General features: G+C 38.3%; 1 protein-coding gene across 3 annotated transcripts in view; it reads right to left on the bottom strand.

Annotated features, from left to right (window-relative positions):
- The window catches only part of LOC101845546 (acyl-CoA-binding domain-containing protein 5), a 28,555-nt gene extending 15,911 nt beyond the window's left edge, over nt 1-12,644 (bottom strand). Inside the window, exons 1-3 of one of the 3 annotated variants that reach the window (XM_005098375.3) lie at nt 12,309-12,644; nt 6,200-6,320; nt 4,780-4,891 (exon numbers count right to left, since the gene is read on the bottom strand). In XM_005098375.3, coding sequence (XP_005098432.1) covers nt 4,780-4,891; nt 6,200-6,320; nt 12,309-12,375 — 300 coding nt within the window. In that variant the 5' untranslated portion in view covers nt 12,376-12,644. The remainder of the gene's footprint in view (nt 1-4,779; nt 4,892-6,199; nt 6,321-12,308) is intronic. The other 2 variants (XM_013082559.2, XM_013082558.2) reach the window with 2 other exon arrangements.
- Between the last annotated feature and the right edge of the window lie 196 nt (nt 12,645-12,840).

Genomic DNA, 12,840 nt, shown 5'->3' with positions numbered 1-12,840 from the left:
GGGGGGAGGAGGAATGAAAACAAAGTAGCAAAGACATTACAAAAGAAAGACAGTCATCAGGTCAGCACGCAAAAAATTATTACAACTCAGGTCACGAGCATGAGATGAAAAGTCTGAAATTTCACTAAGGCATCGGATCACACTGTATTTAAATATAAAAATGAAAAAAGCAAACACTTGAGCACAGCAAAAACAGAGGCAATACTGACTAATGTCTGAATGTAAAGTTAAATGGGAGTTCGCCCTACACTTATGAATTTGACAAGGAAGGGATCATTTTTCAAAATACATGTAGGCTAAAACACAAGCAGCTTCTCCTGAAAGGCCACTGCCATCTACTTTTTATCAGAAAACGGTATGATCTAGTAGCTCTCTTACACTTTCTCATGTGCAGATAGTTTTACCCTTGGAAGAAAACAAGAATTTATTTTATGGCACTTGCAACACAAATAGGTCATGAAAGTACCAAAGAGTAGAGGTGTTATTACTAGTGATTATCATGCAAATAAAAGAAGGAAAAATAAAGACAACAGACGTTTGATAGAAAAGAAAGAGCAAACCATAACAGAGCCCACGCCAACCACCCAAAATAAAGACCAATTTCAGCAGGGATTTCAGACTACAATATAATAAAGCAATCTAAGCAGTAAAATAACATTTTTTAATTCAATTTACTTCATTATTAAAGCAAAGCAGAAGTCAGTCCTTATTTGAGGGATCACCTTACACAATTATAACATAACATATAATGATTCACACAGAAACAATCCCTGTAAAAATAAAATTGTGCTTTGAACTTTTACAAAACCACTAACACACACAAAGTAAAAAATAGACATTTAATATGAAAGTATGATAAATTCTGTTGAAATCTAACACGAAACTGTCTTCCATCTAAAATAAAAAGAGTACAAAATTTCTTTTGTAAATGAGAAACAATTAAACACAATTCACATTTCAACAAATAGTACAGTATTCCTTTCGTAAAAATGAGACGTTTAGACACCAACCATCTCGGCCTTTTGAAGGGAAAGGCAAGAGCACATTTGCAGCTCACCGAGCATAGATAAAAATAACAAAGGGTAGTATAACATTGCAACTGCATTAGCAAACTATAAGCAAAAAAGATAGTAAATTAATAAATACATGTATACCTAATTTTAATAAACTAAAGCAGTGACTTCAAGTTGCAAAAGCACACTGAAGTCCCATAATGTTCTACATTCCAAATGCTAAAAAAAAGCTAGTCCCTCACAACATGAGGATGTGATTTCTGAAATGGTATCAGCAGTCAATATTTGTTAGTTGATATACAGATCAACGGGATAGCTATGATCCTGGCTGGGTTTTTTTTGTTTTGTGTGTGTGTGGGTTTGCTGTGGATTTTTTTAGGGGGGGGGGGGTTGAGGGGGCAGGGTATTTAAGGTAAATATCACTTGAAACTGTTTGAGGAAAAACACAAAACATAATACAACAATACCCGTTGCACACGGCAGAACGAACCAAAGTCAGTAAGAAACTACCTCACTTCAGTACAACAAATCATAGCAAAGCAATAACAAACAAGTTGTCTGGGATAAAATAACATCTCTGAGGAAACGCTCAAGCAGACACATAGGAGCAAGAGAAAGAAAAAAGCCACTGAAAGCAAAGCTGGCTTTTCTTAATACTAAAGATGTACACTTGTGTGCCCCTACACGACAGTGGGACCAACAAACATAAGTGCACTAATACACAATCATGCAGGCTCACTTCCCGCCAAGCCTCTTGTTTTGAGATACGGAAGGGCCAGAGGGAGGGGGGGGGGGGGGTTGGACAAATGATTGGTTACTGCCCTCTCATCATTTTAAATGCTGGATTGACAACGAATAATCAAAAACTAACCAAACAAAATAAAAAAGGAAAAGAAACTGAAACAAAACTGAACACTTCAAAAGGGAAAGAAATTGAAACAAAACTAAACACTTCAAACAGGTAAGAAATTGAAACAAAACTAAACACTTCAAACAGGTAAGAAACTGAAACAAAACTAAAAAAAAAAAACCCATCGTAAGAACACTGTGAACCAAATATCAAAATAAACAAGCGAGTCTTTGACAAGTTCAAAATTCACCACTTTTACGCTTTCCTTCTGCTGCTGCCCCAGCTAGACCTCAGGTGCTATTGATTATTATTGAAAGTACTAGACCTTTTTCAACCCAAAAAAACACCACGGAATTTTTAAAAATATATAATCCTGTGAGTGTAGCAACCCTCACCTATCAAGCAACCACATGAATGCTGTTGGTTTCTGAAATTACTCTTATTCTTATTATCTACATTGACCACACTGTCAATTGCTGACATTCTGTTCTCAATTCAAGAAATCAGTGAACTACTACATGGGAAAAAGGAAGCCTGACTGAAAGTGTTTGAGGGTAGCATGGGTCCTTTCCAACACAAAGGCTCAACCACTCCCTAACTGTACATATCTCTTGTACAGCTGGGGCAAATAAGTCGAGCCATAAGAAAACATTTCAAACAAACCCTGGGCAAGAATAACCATTAAAGATTTGAACCAAAGCATCCCATTCCAGTGCCCCAAATAACCAATTAAGCTAACAACAGGATTGTAAGAAGCCAAGAACTTTATTGCAAAAAGCAAAAGGCGCACTTTTATCACCACAAATTAGATAATTTTCAAATTTACACAAAAATGCATTTTGAAGTCCATGGCTGAAGTGAATGGCCCCAACACAGACCTATACAACAAGACCAGACAAGAAGGATTGAAAGAATAATATACATCTAGCAGGCCAAGCATTTGCTCCCTAGCAGAACACAATCCTAACTCAGAAACAGGGTTGCCTATGCCAATCTCCCCCCCACGCCTCCTCCCCCAAGTGACCAGCAATGGCATGCTCCTGTTCAAAACGAATCTTGTATCATACCAATGACAAACCTCCCTGCATGAATCACTGACGCATCCCCTTATTCTTTTCCTTAGACTGAAGTAGAAGGAAGAAATATGTAGGAATGACTAATTTCTTTTGTAATCAATCCTATGCATCTTCCATTTCACCCTTCACAACTTTACAAAGATTTTAAGCTGCTGTGGTGCAGTTCCAGTAGGAACAGACAGGCATTGTCATTCAGAACATAACTCTAAAGGGAGTAATTGGGAAGAACCTTATCGTACGATACTAAGAGAACAGCAGATTCGATCCTGCATCTATCGAAAAAGACGAAAGCAAAGATATGACTGCCTGGGGCAATGAGGTCCCTTTACTAAACTAAAAAGTTGCGTTTTCTCAAATCTTACTTCTTTTTATTTTTCACTACAAAATCAAATGAATCAAAACACAAATAATGACTGAAAGTTATAACTTTATGATAAAGTACAGTCTAACCTGCTATAGCAACCATCAGTCCAAGACAACCACCTGTATAATCGACCACTCCCCATTTCCCCCCTGCATTTTTTTGGGGGGGGTTATAAACTATGACACTATCCATGTGAACCATATGCTTACCATGGCCATTTTTCTCTTCTCCTTAACAATGGGTGGTTGTCTTAGACAGGTTCAATTAAATTTAACAAAAAAGATCAACAAAATTTATTTTTTCAAACTAAAAAACCAAACAAAAACAAAACAGAATTTTTAAACACTACCATAATTTCAGGATGGTTTTAAGCTCAACTGTTTCACCCAAAATGGGACAGATCTGACCCTTGCACCAACAAGCCAAGAGTAACCTTTCTTAACTTTCAAACAGCTGGTCTTCAATAAAATGTAGTTGACACATGAAAGCTCACAGCCCCTTCCTCCAAAAAAAATCAAAACAACTAGTCTGTCTTGGAAAAGCAGAAACGCCAATTTTCTCATATATGTGGAATTTGACGATTATCATGCTCCCATACCAGACCATCAATGATTTATTTATAGAGGCACCAGCCATCCATGTCCAGGTGCTGTTTTAGCCTCTTTCTCCCATACCATTTGACACCAACAAAGGATGTGATTTTTGTATCAACCCAACACACAGAGAGGTGTGCCTTATGTAGGCCTAAATCCCCTTTACTGCACTCCCAACAATGCCGAGCTTCTTCTTCCCAAAATAAAGGTAGATCATATCCAGCATTTATAGAAACAGTATTATCACAATCACAGCATACAATAGGAAAACAGAACATGTCTAACAACAAAAATAACCCCTACTTATAAATTTCGGAACAAAAAATGTGGTTCCAGGAGTACTGTCCCTTTCGATCCTGGGATGACTACAGAGGTCTTTGTCTGCCTCAAAGGACAAACAACATGGACTAGTCTCACAACATTACCATTTGCCCACATAGAATGACAGCACCTAAGTGAATTAATTTCTAAACAGATTCTCTAAACTAAAAAGTGATCCTTAATATTTAAAATGGCAGTGAAAGCTTTGTCTTCAAGATACCTACACTAAATGGCAGTTGCCTTTTTCCCTTCAAGAAACCTAAGAAAGGATTTAAAATTCTCAAACCCCAAAAAGCTTAAAGCTTAGCTTTACTATCAGGGTCTTGGGTATGTACTCTTGAAAAAAAACAAGAAAACAACTAATAAGCCTCAGCTTATTTTCCTTACTCCTCCAGAATTTCTTTTTTTAACTAGTCAGGATATTTCTATTTTGACCGTCATCTGATCTCAATGTGAAAAAGAAATTGAACTAGGTAAAAGGTGTATGATTGTGGGGGTGGGAGAGAGGTGGAAGGGGCGTGGGGATGACACTGCAAGAGTGGAGGCTTGGCGGGCCCATTACCTGCGGTGGGTACAGAGTTTCCCGGACATGAATGCTCACTTTTTTCAACTCATCCACATACAGCAGCATGGCCTCCTCGCTTTCCATTTTACCCAAATCGGTCCACGCCTCCCTGTCGCAAAAACATCGCAATAAGAAGAACTCATTAGGATGGAAGTTTACTGTTTTAGCAGAGGGAGGAGTTTAACGGCCTATTTAATACAAATGGATCATTACATATATATGATATATATTATATACATCTAAAGTCAGAGAACTACCTCCCCCCCCAAAAAAAAACACATCAAAAAACAGGCACGAGTGATGAGTGATGGGAAGAAGAAAGAGGCACTACATTAAAGGAAATCATAAATGAACATCAAAGCACAAATTATGTCCCTGTGCTTTCCACTATTAGAATACAAGAGATGCATCTCCAGCTGATGTGCCTTGCATTATTTGTCACCTCCTCTCACACACCCCTCCCAACTCTCTGTGGCAAGTAGACATATTTAGCACCAGTTTCAGCCTTAGTGAGTACATGAGGAGGGATGATTGACAGAAGAAGCAGTAGAATTTAAAAGTATAAAGTCTTGATCCAAAAAACAGCAAGTGGCAGCTTACAACAGAAAGGCAAGGCATTCTGCTTTGTTAGAGAACCTAAAGGAAAATGGTATTCCGGAATTTTTGTATGCGCCTGTACAGAATTTAATTTTGGTCAGTCAGAACAAAATTGAGGTTCTTGTTACATTTTTGGCAGTATTTTCTCACAAAGCTACAACACTGTTTTATACCTCAACAGAAAGGGAAATGAAAATGTAGAACCAGTTTAAAGTATACAGCTGGACCAAAATGTCAAACAAATCATAATTCAAGGCAGATCAAGCAAACAGCACCAAAAAATGTGTCTGATTTGAGAAAATTTACACATATTATAAATTTCCATTAGTTTTTTGCACAATCAGCTGAACTTCAAAATCATTGTCACACAGCCACAAATTGAAACAATGCACAATTGAAAACACCCTCTCCTCATTCATGTTCGAAAGAAAAGAGGAGTTTGCTGTACATAACTATCAACAAACCATTTGAATAGGTATAGATATCTATCCCATAGGAAAACATTGATTGAACACCTTCTAATATAAGAGAATGCAAGTCATACTTTGAACATACAGGGTCCTTTCCGGTGTTGATTTGGAAGTGGTAAAGCATCGCATTCTCATTGACTGGTGACACGGGCCAATTGGCAAAACTGGACCAACTTACTGGCTGGTGCCACTAGCTAGTACTCAGAGACAACGGGTTAAAAGACAAAACGGTTGACAAATTTCAGGTGTAGACTGTAGCTCTTTCAAATCGGTTCAATTTATCGAGAATAGAATTCATGACCACTGGCGAATGAGAAAGCCAGATACAAGTTGTCATTTCGTTTCTTTACCATTTCTTGCGATTGACCAAATCCCAGAAACCTGGCTTTGGAGATGTGCAGGGTCCTTCTGTGGCTTGCTTGAAATAGCTGTAAAATTTGAGCATAAGCTCATGGGAAGGCTGGAAAGAACCTGGTAAAACAAGACAGGAAAATTACCTAGAGCTTACATTACTAAAATTGAATTATTAGGCCTTATTTTTTAAAGCAAAGGCCTACAGGATTTGAACATGTGAAAAATAGATTAAAATATAGACCTATGCCTAATTAAAAAACAAAACAGAGCAACTTTTGAGAACAAGAAGCTCTTACTTTCGCACAGTATCAAAATACCACCACAGTTGAATAATTTTAATTAAGCATGCATCGCAACTGACTTTTCATCAAAACAGTCTGTGAAGTTTCAAGTTTCCAAGCACACTGATGATGAGTGAATGACATTTAAAATCTCAACACAGGAACTTACTGACTCCAAAATTCTCTCACACATTAAACACAGCTCTGCATACACCTCAGACACTAACACACAATCTGTCAGAGAGGATGTTTGCAATAATTTATGAGTTCTGAAGTGCTGGCTCTACATCAAATTGTGACTAACAGATCAAACTGATTGATGGACAAGAACAAATTTGCAACAACAGAACAGTTTGTCATTGGTAGAAATGAAAGTGGCTTTTTGCATTTTTGAAGATCAAAACATCTTTCAATACAACTATAGTCCCAAATTCAGTTGTCAAAATCAAATGAAAATGACTAACATTCCATCATAAACTTGAATCAGATTTATAATGGCCCCTCAGTCAGTCTCCACAACCAGTGCATGGTATTTAGCTGCCATGTGACCATGCAGCTGACCTGGACTGACCATGTGGCCAAAGCCCAATCACATGGCTTACTGGAGTTTGAAATTTGAAGTAGGTCATCATGTTCTATCATGACTGCCTTACTCATTCGCTACGTATTATTTTTGGCTTGTGGAAGAATTTTTTTTGGGAGGGCGAATGAGATGATGACTAGTGGGCAGTTAAAAGGTCTTTGGGGCCACAAATTCAAATAAATATTAACATATTATACCAATATTTTCAGTATGGATTGTAGAATACATCTGTAATGTTTATTTACATATTTTTCAACTTTGGTTCCTGTAAGAGGCGATTATGCAACACAATTTTGATTGGATGCGGATAAAATTTGAAAATAAAACTTTATAAATAAAATAATCTTTGGTGAAACTAAAAAAATATATGCTTGTACCTAGTCAAATGATACATCAAAATAACCATAAATGAATATAGAACTGGAAAATATTGAAAAGTTTGCAGTTATTTACATGCATTCCATAATATTTGTACATGATTTGGATCAATAACATCCGATATTGAAAAAAAACCAAAACTTTTTATAATCTTGAAAAACGATCACAAACAGAAAAAAACCCACTCTTATCTTATATAGATTGAATTATTCAGAATTGCATTTGGAATAAACCTATGTCTTGAGTGGCACTTTTTGTGTAATTTCATCAAAAAGTACTGATTTTGGGGAGAAAAAAATATTTTGACAATTTAGATCTAGACTTAGATCTGGCACTCAAAAATATTGATTTCTCAATAACAGCATTGGCAATATAAGTCCAATCGTATCTAGATCTAATCTATATTATAAAAAAAGAGTCCTACACATCTTTAGTGGGCAAAATAATGATAGATTTAGTTGTGTAAAATTAATTAAGACTGGTGTCAGGGCTAGCTATAATTTTGGCATCGCGATAAAACAAAGTCGAATAAACTACGAAATCGCGTTTCAAAACGGAATCTAAACTTCCGATTTTCAGTGGAAATGCTTGACCCGGAAGTCAACATTATATTATAGACCTTTATTTTAACATGGACATTATGTGGATAGGAATAGAATCCAAGAGCTAAAACTGAAGATCGGTTCTCGAGCCGCCGGGGGCGGCTTAGCGTACTGACGGCACTTTAGCCGTGCCGCCCCCCACGGCTAGGCGTAGCGAATGAGTTAACAAACCATCTCTTCCAAGCGAGTACTTTGATACAACAAGTTAGCTTTGGAATTTTTGCTACTGCAACACTTAGGAGGCTGTCTTGCCACTTGTTAAGAGCTTTTAAAATTAGAAAAGGACTTTCGTAACATTTAGTACAAGCAGCCATCCCAACAAACACTTGTGTAATAAAGAAAGAACCTGGTCTAGAACTAATTCTAAACCTGACCCAACCCCTACACCTACCCTTACGGGGTTACCTCTACCCCGACCCCTAACACTCTGTGTTATTCACAGTGGTCGCTCGTTACAGAAGTCCTCCTGTTTTTAAACAAAAGTACAATATTATACGGTAATAGAACTCGTAAAAAACTAACGACCAGGTAACAAAAAAGGTAAAGGGAGTAAGTCGTAAAGTAATTCAAAACTACTAGAACTTTTTAAAATGCAAACCTCCACCATACAATATTATAAGATCGAGCTTCCAGCAGCCGATGATTTTCACGAAATTTTTTCCATTCGAAGTGGCTAGCCGTACTTAGTACGGTACTTAGATCTAGGTTTGGCCCTATCGACTCAAGCCTGTTTAGTACACAGGTCTCATTAGATCTAGATCTAGTATATATAATTCAGGTTAAAAAACATGCAAGTCAGTAAGGCATCTTTTGGTTTTGTCTGAAATACAAATACTTTAGGCATTGCAAACTAAAAATTTCATTTACAATTCAGCCATCCCGTAGGCTAGCCGTACTTATCTTAGGCCCTATTTACAATTCAGTAGGCCTATTTTTTGTAAATGGTCAGTCTAGCCAACATATTAAGAATAAGTACGGCTAGACTGCGAGTCTAGCCGTATGCGAGTCTAGCCGTACTTAAGTACGGCTAGCCTATTCCTTTTCCATTTGCGGAAATCTATAAATTTGTGGAAAACTGGAAGCACTATTATTTTTAATTAAAACTCGGCTTGAAGAAATCAGAGCAAAAAAAGTAGTGCAGAACGGGGGGAAAAATAGATCTTAGAATAATATAATAAATAATTTTTCTTAGTCCTTTTAATATTAATTAGAAAGAAAAACTGAGGTCTTCAGGTTAGTTTGGCATTGGCAGGCTGAAACATCATTCTCAACTTTAGACATTATATTAACATGGATAAAGTATCAGAAGAGAAATCCAATCATTTCATTAACTGTGTTGCAATAGATTGAGTATATTCCAGGAAATACCAAGACTAAGACTAGACTAACAAACAGTACATCTAGAGTCCATCTAGTTTTTAAAATCTAAACATTTAATGGTAATGATTATTATGCAATTTTTTACACACATCCAAATCAGGCTCCAATAGAAAAAAAAAATCCAGTGGTTGTGCAGAATTTAGTTCAAGAAGTGGACTCTATTGTCATGATTAAGTAGCTTAAAGTAAGTCTGTTGTCTCCACTCTATTGTCAGTGGAGTTTATCATGCAGATCTATAATCTAAGCTAGGTCTTAGATTATTCTGTGACTCTAGATTTAAACATTCGATAATTTTTTACGTCTTGCCGAATAAAAATAGGAGAGAGCTCTATTCAGACTGGTCCACCAATTAGATTTTTTATCTCTATTCGGATTTGAGTCCGAATATGGCATGGGTTTTGTCTATTCGGACTCGGGCGCCCGTAAAAAGATGTTGGGAAGATTGAAGAATACCGGACCACTTGTACATTATTATTGCGCAAGAATGTGGGGTAGGTGGGGCGGGTGGTTGGGGTGGAGGAGGGGGGAGAGGGGGGGTTTCCCCCTGACAAAATTTTAATGATCTACCAGTCCGAGATTCTCCATTGAGAGACATTAAAAACGGGAAAATTATGAATTCCTAAGGTTGAGACATAGAGAGGCAAAGTCAGTCCGCTGGTCCGGTATTCTTCAATCTTACCCTAGTTAATTCTGGTTTTACATAAAATCCGAAGACGACAGTTATGTAACCTTGACAAAGTTAGTCACCTACGCTTCGGCCGGGTCCGCAAAATCGCCCGTAAACGGGGACCAAATTTTCGCCTCGCGGGAAAGCCCGATTGGCATTGCTAATCAATGTAACAACAGTGGGGGGAGGGGGGGTTTCAGGGGGGCTAGCCCCCCTGGCAACAATAATTTAAAGACACTGACACACACATATATTATAAACAATAACATGAACGGACAATCGGGGTAGATACTCGCCAAGTCGCGAGCAGGGCCGAGGGGGTTGCAATTATGCAAATGAGCTCTCGTGTGCATCTTTAGCCCTCCATTGTACTTTGCCGGACCAGGAGTAGGCCTAGCCTAGGCCAGCGGAGTTGCGAGCAAATAAGAATAGTGGACCACGTGATTAGATTGACCAATTAGCCTCAAGATGTCAGGGTCATGGGTCAAAGGGCACGGTCGTGATGACTGAAAAACCCGGTAAGAGACGTCAGTCGATTGCTGGCAGTTGAAGAGTGAGGACGTAGAAAACTGAGTAGGAGAGTGAGTAGGGGAGCTCGGAAACGAAGAATAGCGGGCCACTAGGCACCAGGGGCGCCATAGCGAAAGTAGTTCCGACCGGTGGTCCGGTAAAGTACAATCTTACCACAATTTGAATTATAACAAAATAACTACGAAATTGGGGTATTTTTTTACTTTCCCTCCCGTCTCACACTCAGCTACCAGTTGTCTATTTTCTACTAAATATTGATGCGCTGAACACGAATATCAACTTCATTTCCGTCGCAAATTAATAGTTTTTGAAATATTTGATTGTTTTTAACCGAGATAGACATGCTTTGGACCAATCGGGGGGTTCCAGGGGAAAAAAATCTGGGGGGTTACAGGGGGGCATGCCCCCCTGTTTTTACACCCATAATTTGATATTTTACAGTTAAATTTGAAATTGTCTTGAAAATAATTGATTTGCGACAGTTTTAGTGGCTTTATGTGTGATCTGCAGCAAACAGTACAGCAGTTTGACCCCTGAAACAGTGCATCTGTGTGCGGCAGTGAAAGTAAAAATTTACCGAAATTGGTAGTAAATCTGACTGCAGAAATGATTTCTACACTCAAAAACACATCGGGTAGCCAAGTTTCTCTCGAACACTCGGATTAGTTACCGAGATATCGTCGATTTTCTTACAGAATCTGCTACTGCGTGGTCCACTTTTTAGGAGTATTTTCCTATATGTGGGTCATCCATATTTTGCCGACCTTTACAACCCCATAACTTTTTTCATGAACCTATTCTCAAAATTCAAGAAGCATGATTATTAGAATTGAAAATTCTTTCTTAGGTACCAAAAAAAAGGGGGCAAAAGTGAAAATTTAAATTTTCATTGGCATTGCTACATTGATATGTAAACACGACTGTCCGCTCATGTTATTGTTTCGCATTTTTGTGTGTTTTCTATCATAGTTTCCAGGGGGGGCAAGCCCCCCTGAACCCCCCTCTCGCTCACCTCGCTTTGCCAGTTGCCGCTGGCTTGCGCTGTGCAAGCGCGAAGTCGCCCGCGGAACTACCTTTTGTCCGCACGCAGAGTACTATTACTATGACTATGAGAGCGTAGTTAGGCTAGGTGTGCGTAGTAATCACGAACCGAGACGGGTGGTCCGGTAAAGTACAATCCAGCCCCCAATAATAGCAGCGTCTAAGTCTAAGTACACGGTAACCGACAACTCTCAGACCTAGATCTAGATCTAGATCTATATAGATCTCTATCTAGATCTAGATTTAGATCTAGATTTAGATCTAGATTTTAGATCTAATCTAGATATCTAGAGATCTAGATCTAGATCTTGATCCAGACTTGGAATTTAGATTCTAGATTCTAGATCTAAAATCTTGATCTTTACTCTAAATGACTTAAAACGAGGCATGAGATTCTCGATCGACAATGTCAATAGACTTGATAAGGTACCCTTGATAACGTAAGTGTACAGCTTTGTTGTATTGTTATTGTTATTGTTGACTGAAGACTGGACTTGACTTGATTCGCTTGATGAGTTGAGACTTGACAACTAGATTATCAACTGGACAATGCTTTTCATTTTTATTTTACCATCAACTTCTCAAGCTATCTCTACACAAATCTGAATATTAGAAGGATACTCTGTAAAATTCATGTCGTACCATTCTTGGGCAAACCACGAATTACTTTCACCGCTGCCTCAAACTTATCCTTTGGACTCGACGCCATGTTTGTGTACAATCACAAAATCGAAAGTCACGTGATTAGGCCAGCACATTGGCCAGGAAATGGGAAGGCCTAGATTATTGACAGAAGTAGAATGGGGATTCCCAAAAAGATGCCAAACTGAACAATTAATTCAAATAGTAGGCAGCCTCGATAGCAGGAAAGGAGTGTATGACGAAAACGCAAATGATCGGAGGTGGCAAGGAAAATCTATCCCATATCGCCTGGCCTCGAAAAATACCCGAATCTAGGAGGACGTTACGATGACAAAGACAATATCGCTTTTGCTCATCTCGCAGGGATAACAATTAATTGTCTGTTGTTTTTCATTGAAATGGCAGTGGTGTTACAAAGTTATGCGGGTCGCCGACTCAAAAACAAGTGCACTCACACACGTACCCACAGCAAGAAAAAAGGAACTACATATTGTGTGCTTAACACCTCCACTTGTAAATGAGCGTCCCCCCC

The sequence above is a fragment of the Aplysia californica genome, unplaced genomic scaffold, assembly GCF_000002075.1.
Source record: "Aplysia californica isolate F4 #8 unplaced genomic scaffold, AplCal3.0 scaffold00181, whole genome shotgun sequence".
Lineage (NCBI taxonomy): Eukaryota > Metazoa > Mollusca > Gastropoda > Aplysiida > Aplysiidae > Aplysia > Aplysia californica.
The sequence above is the reverse complement of the archived record's forward strand: the minus strand, read 5'-3'. Positions and strand labels throughout refer to the sequence as shown.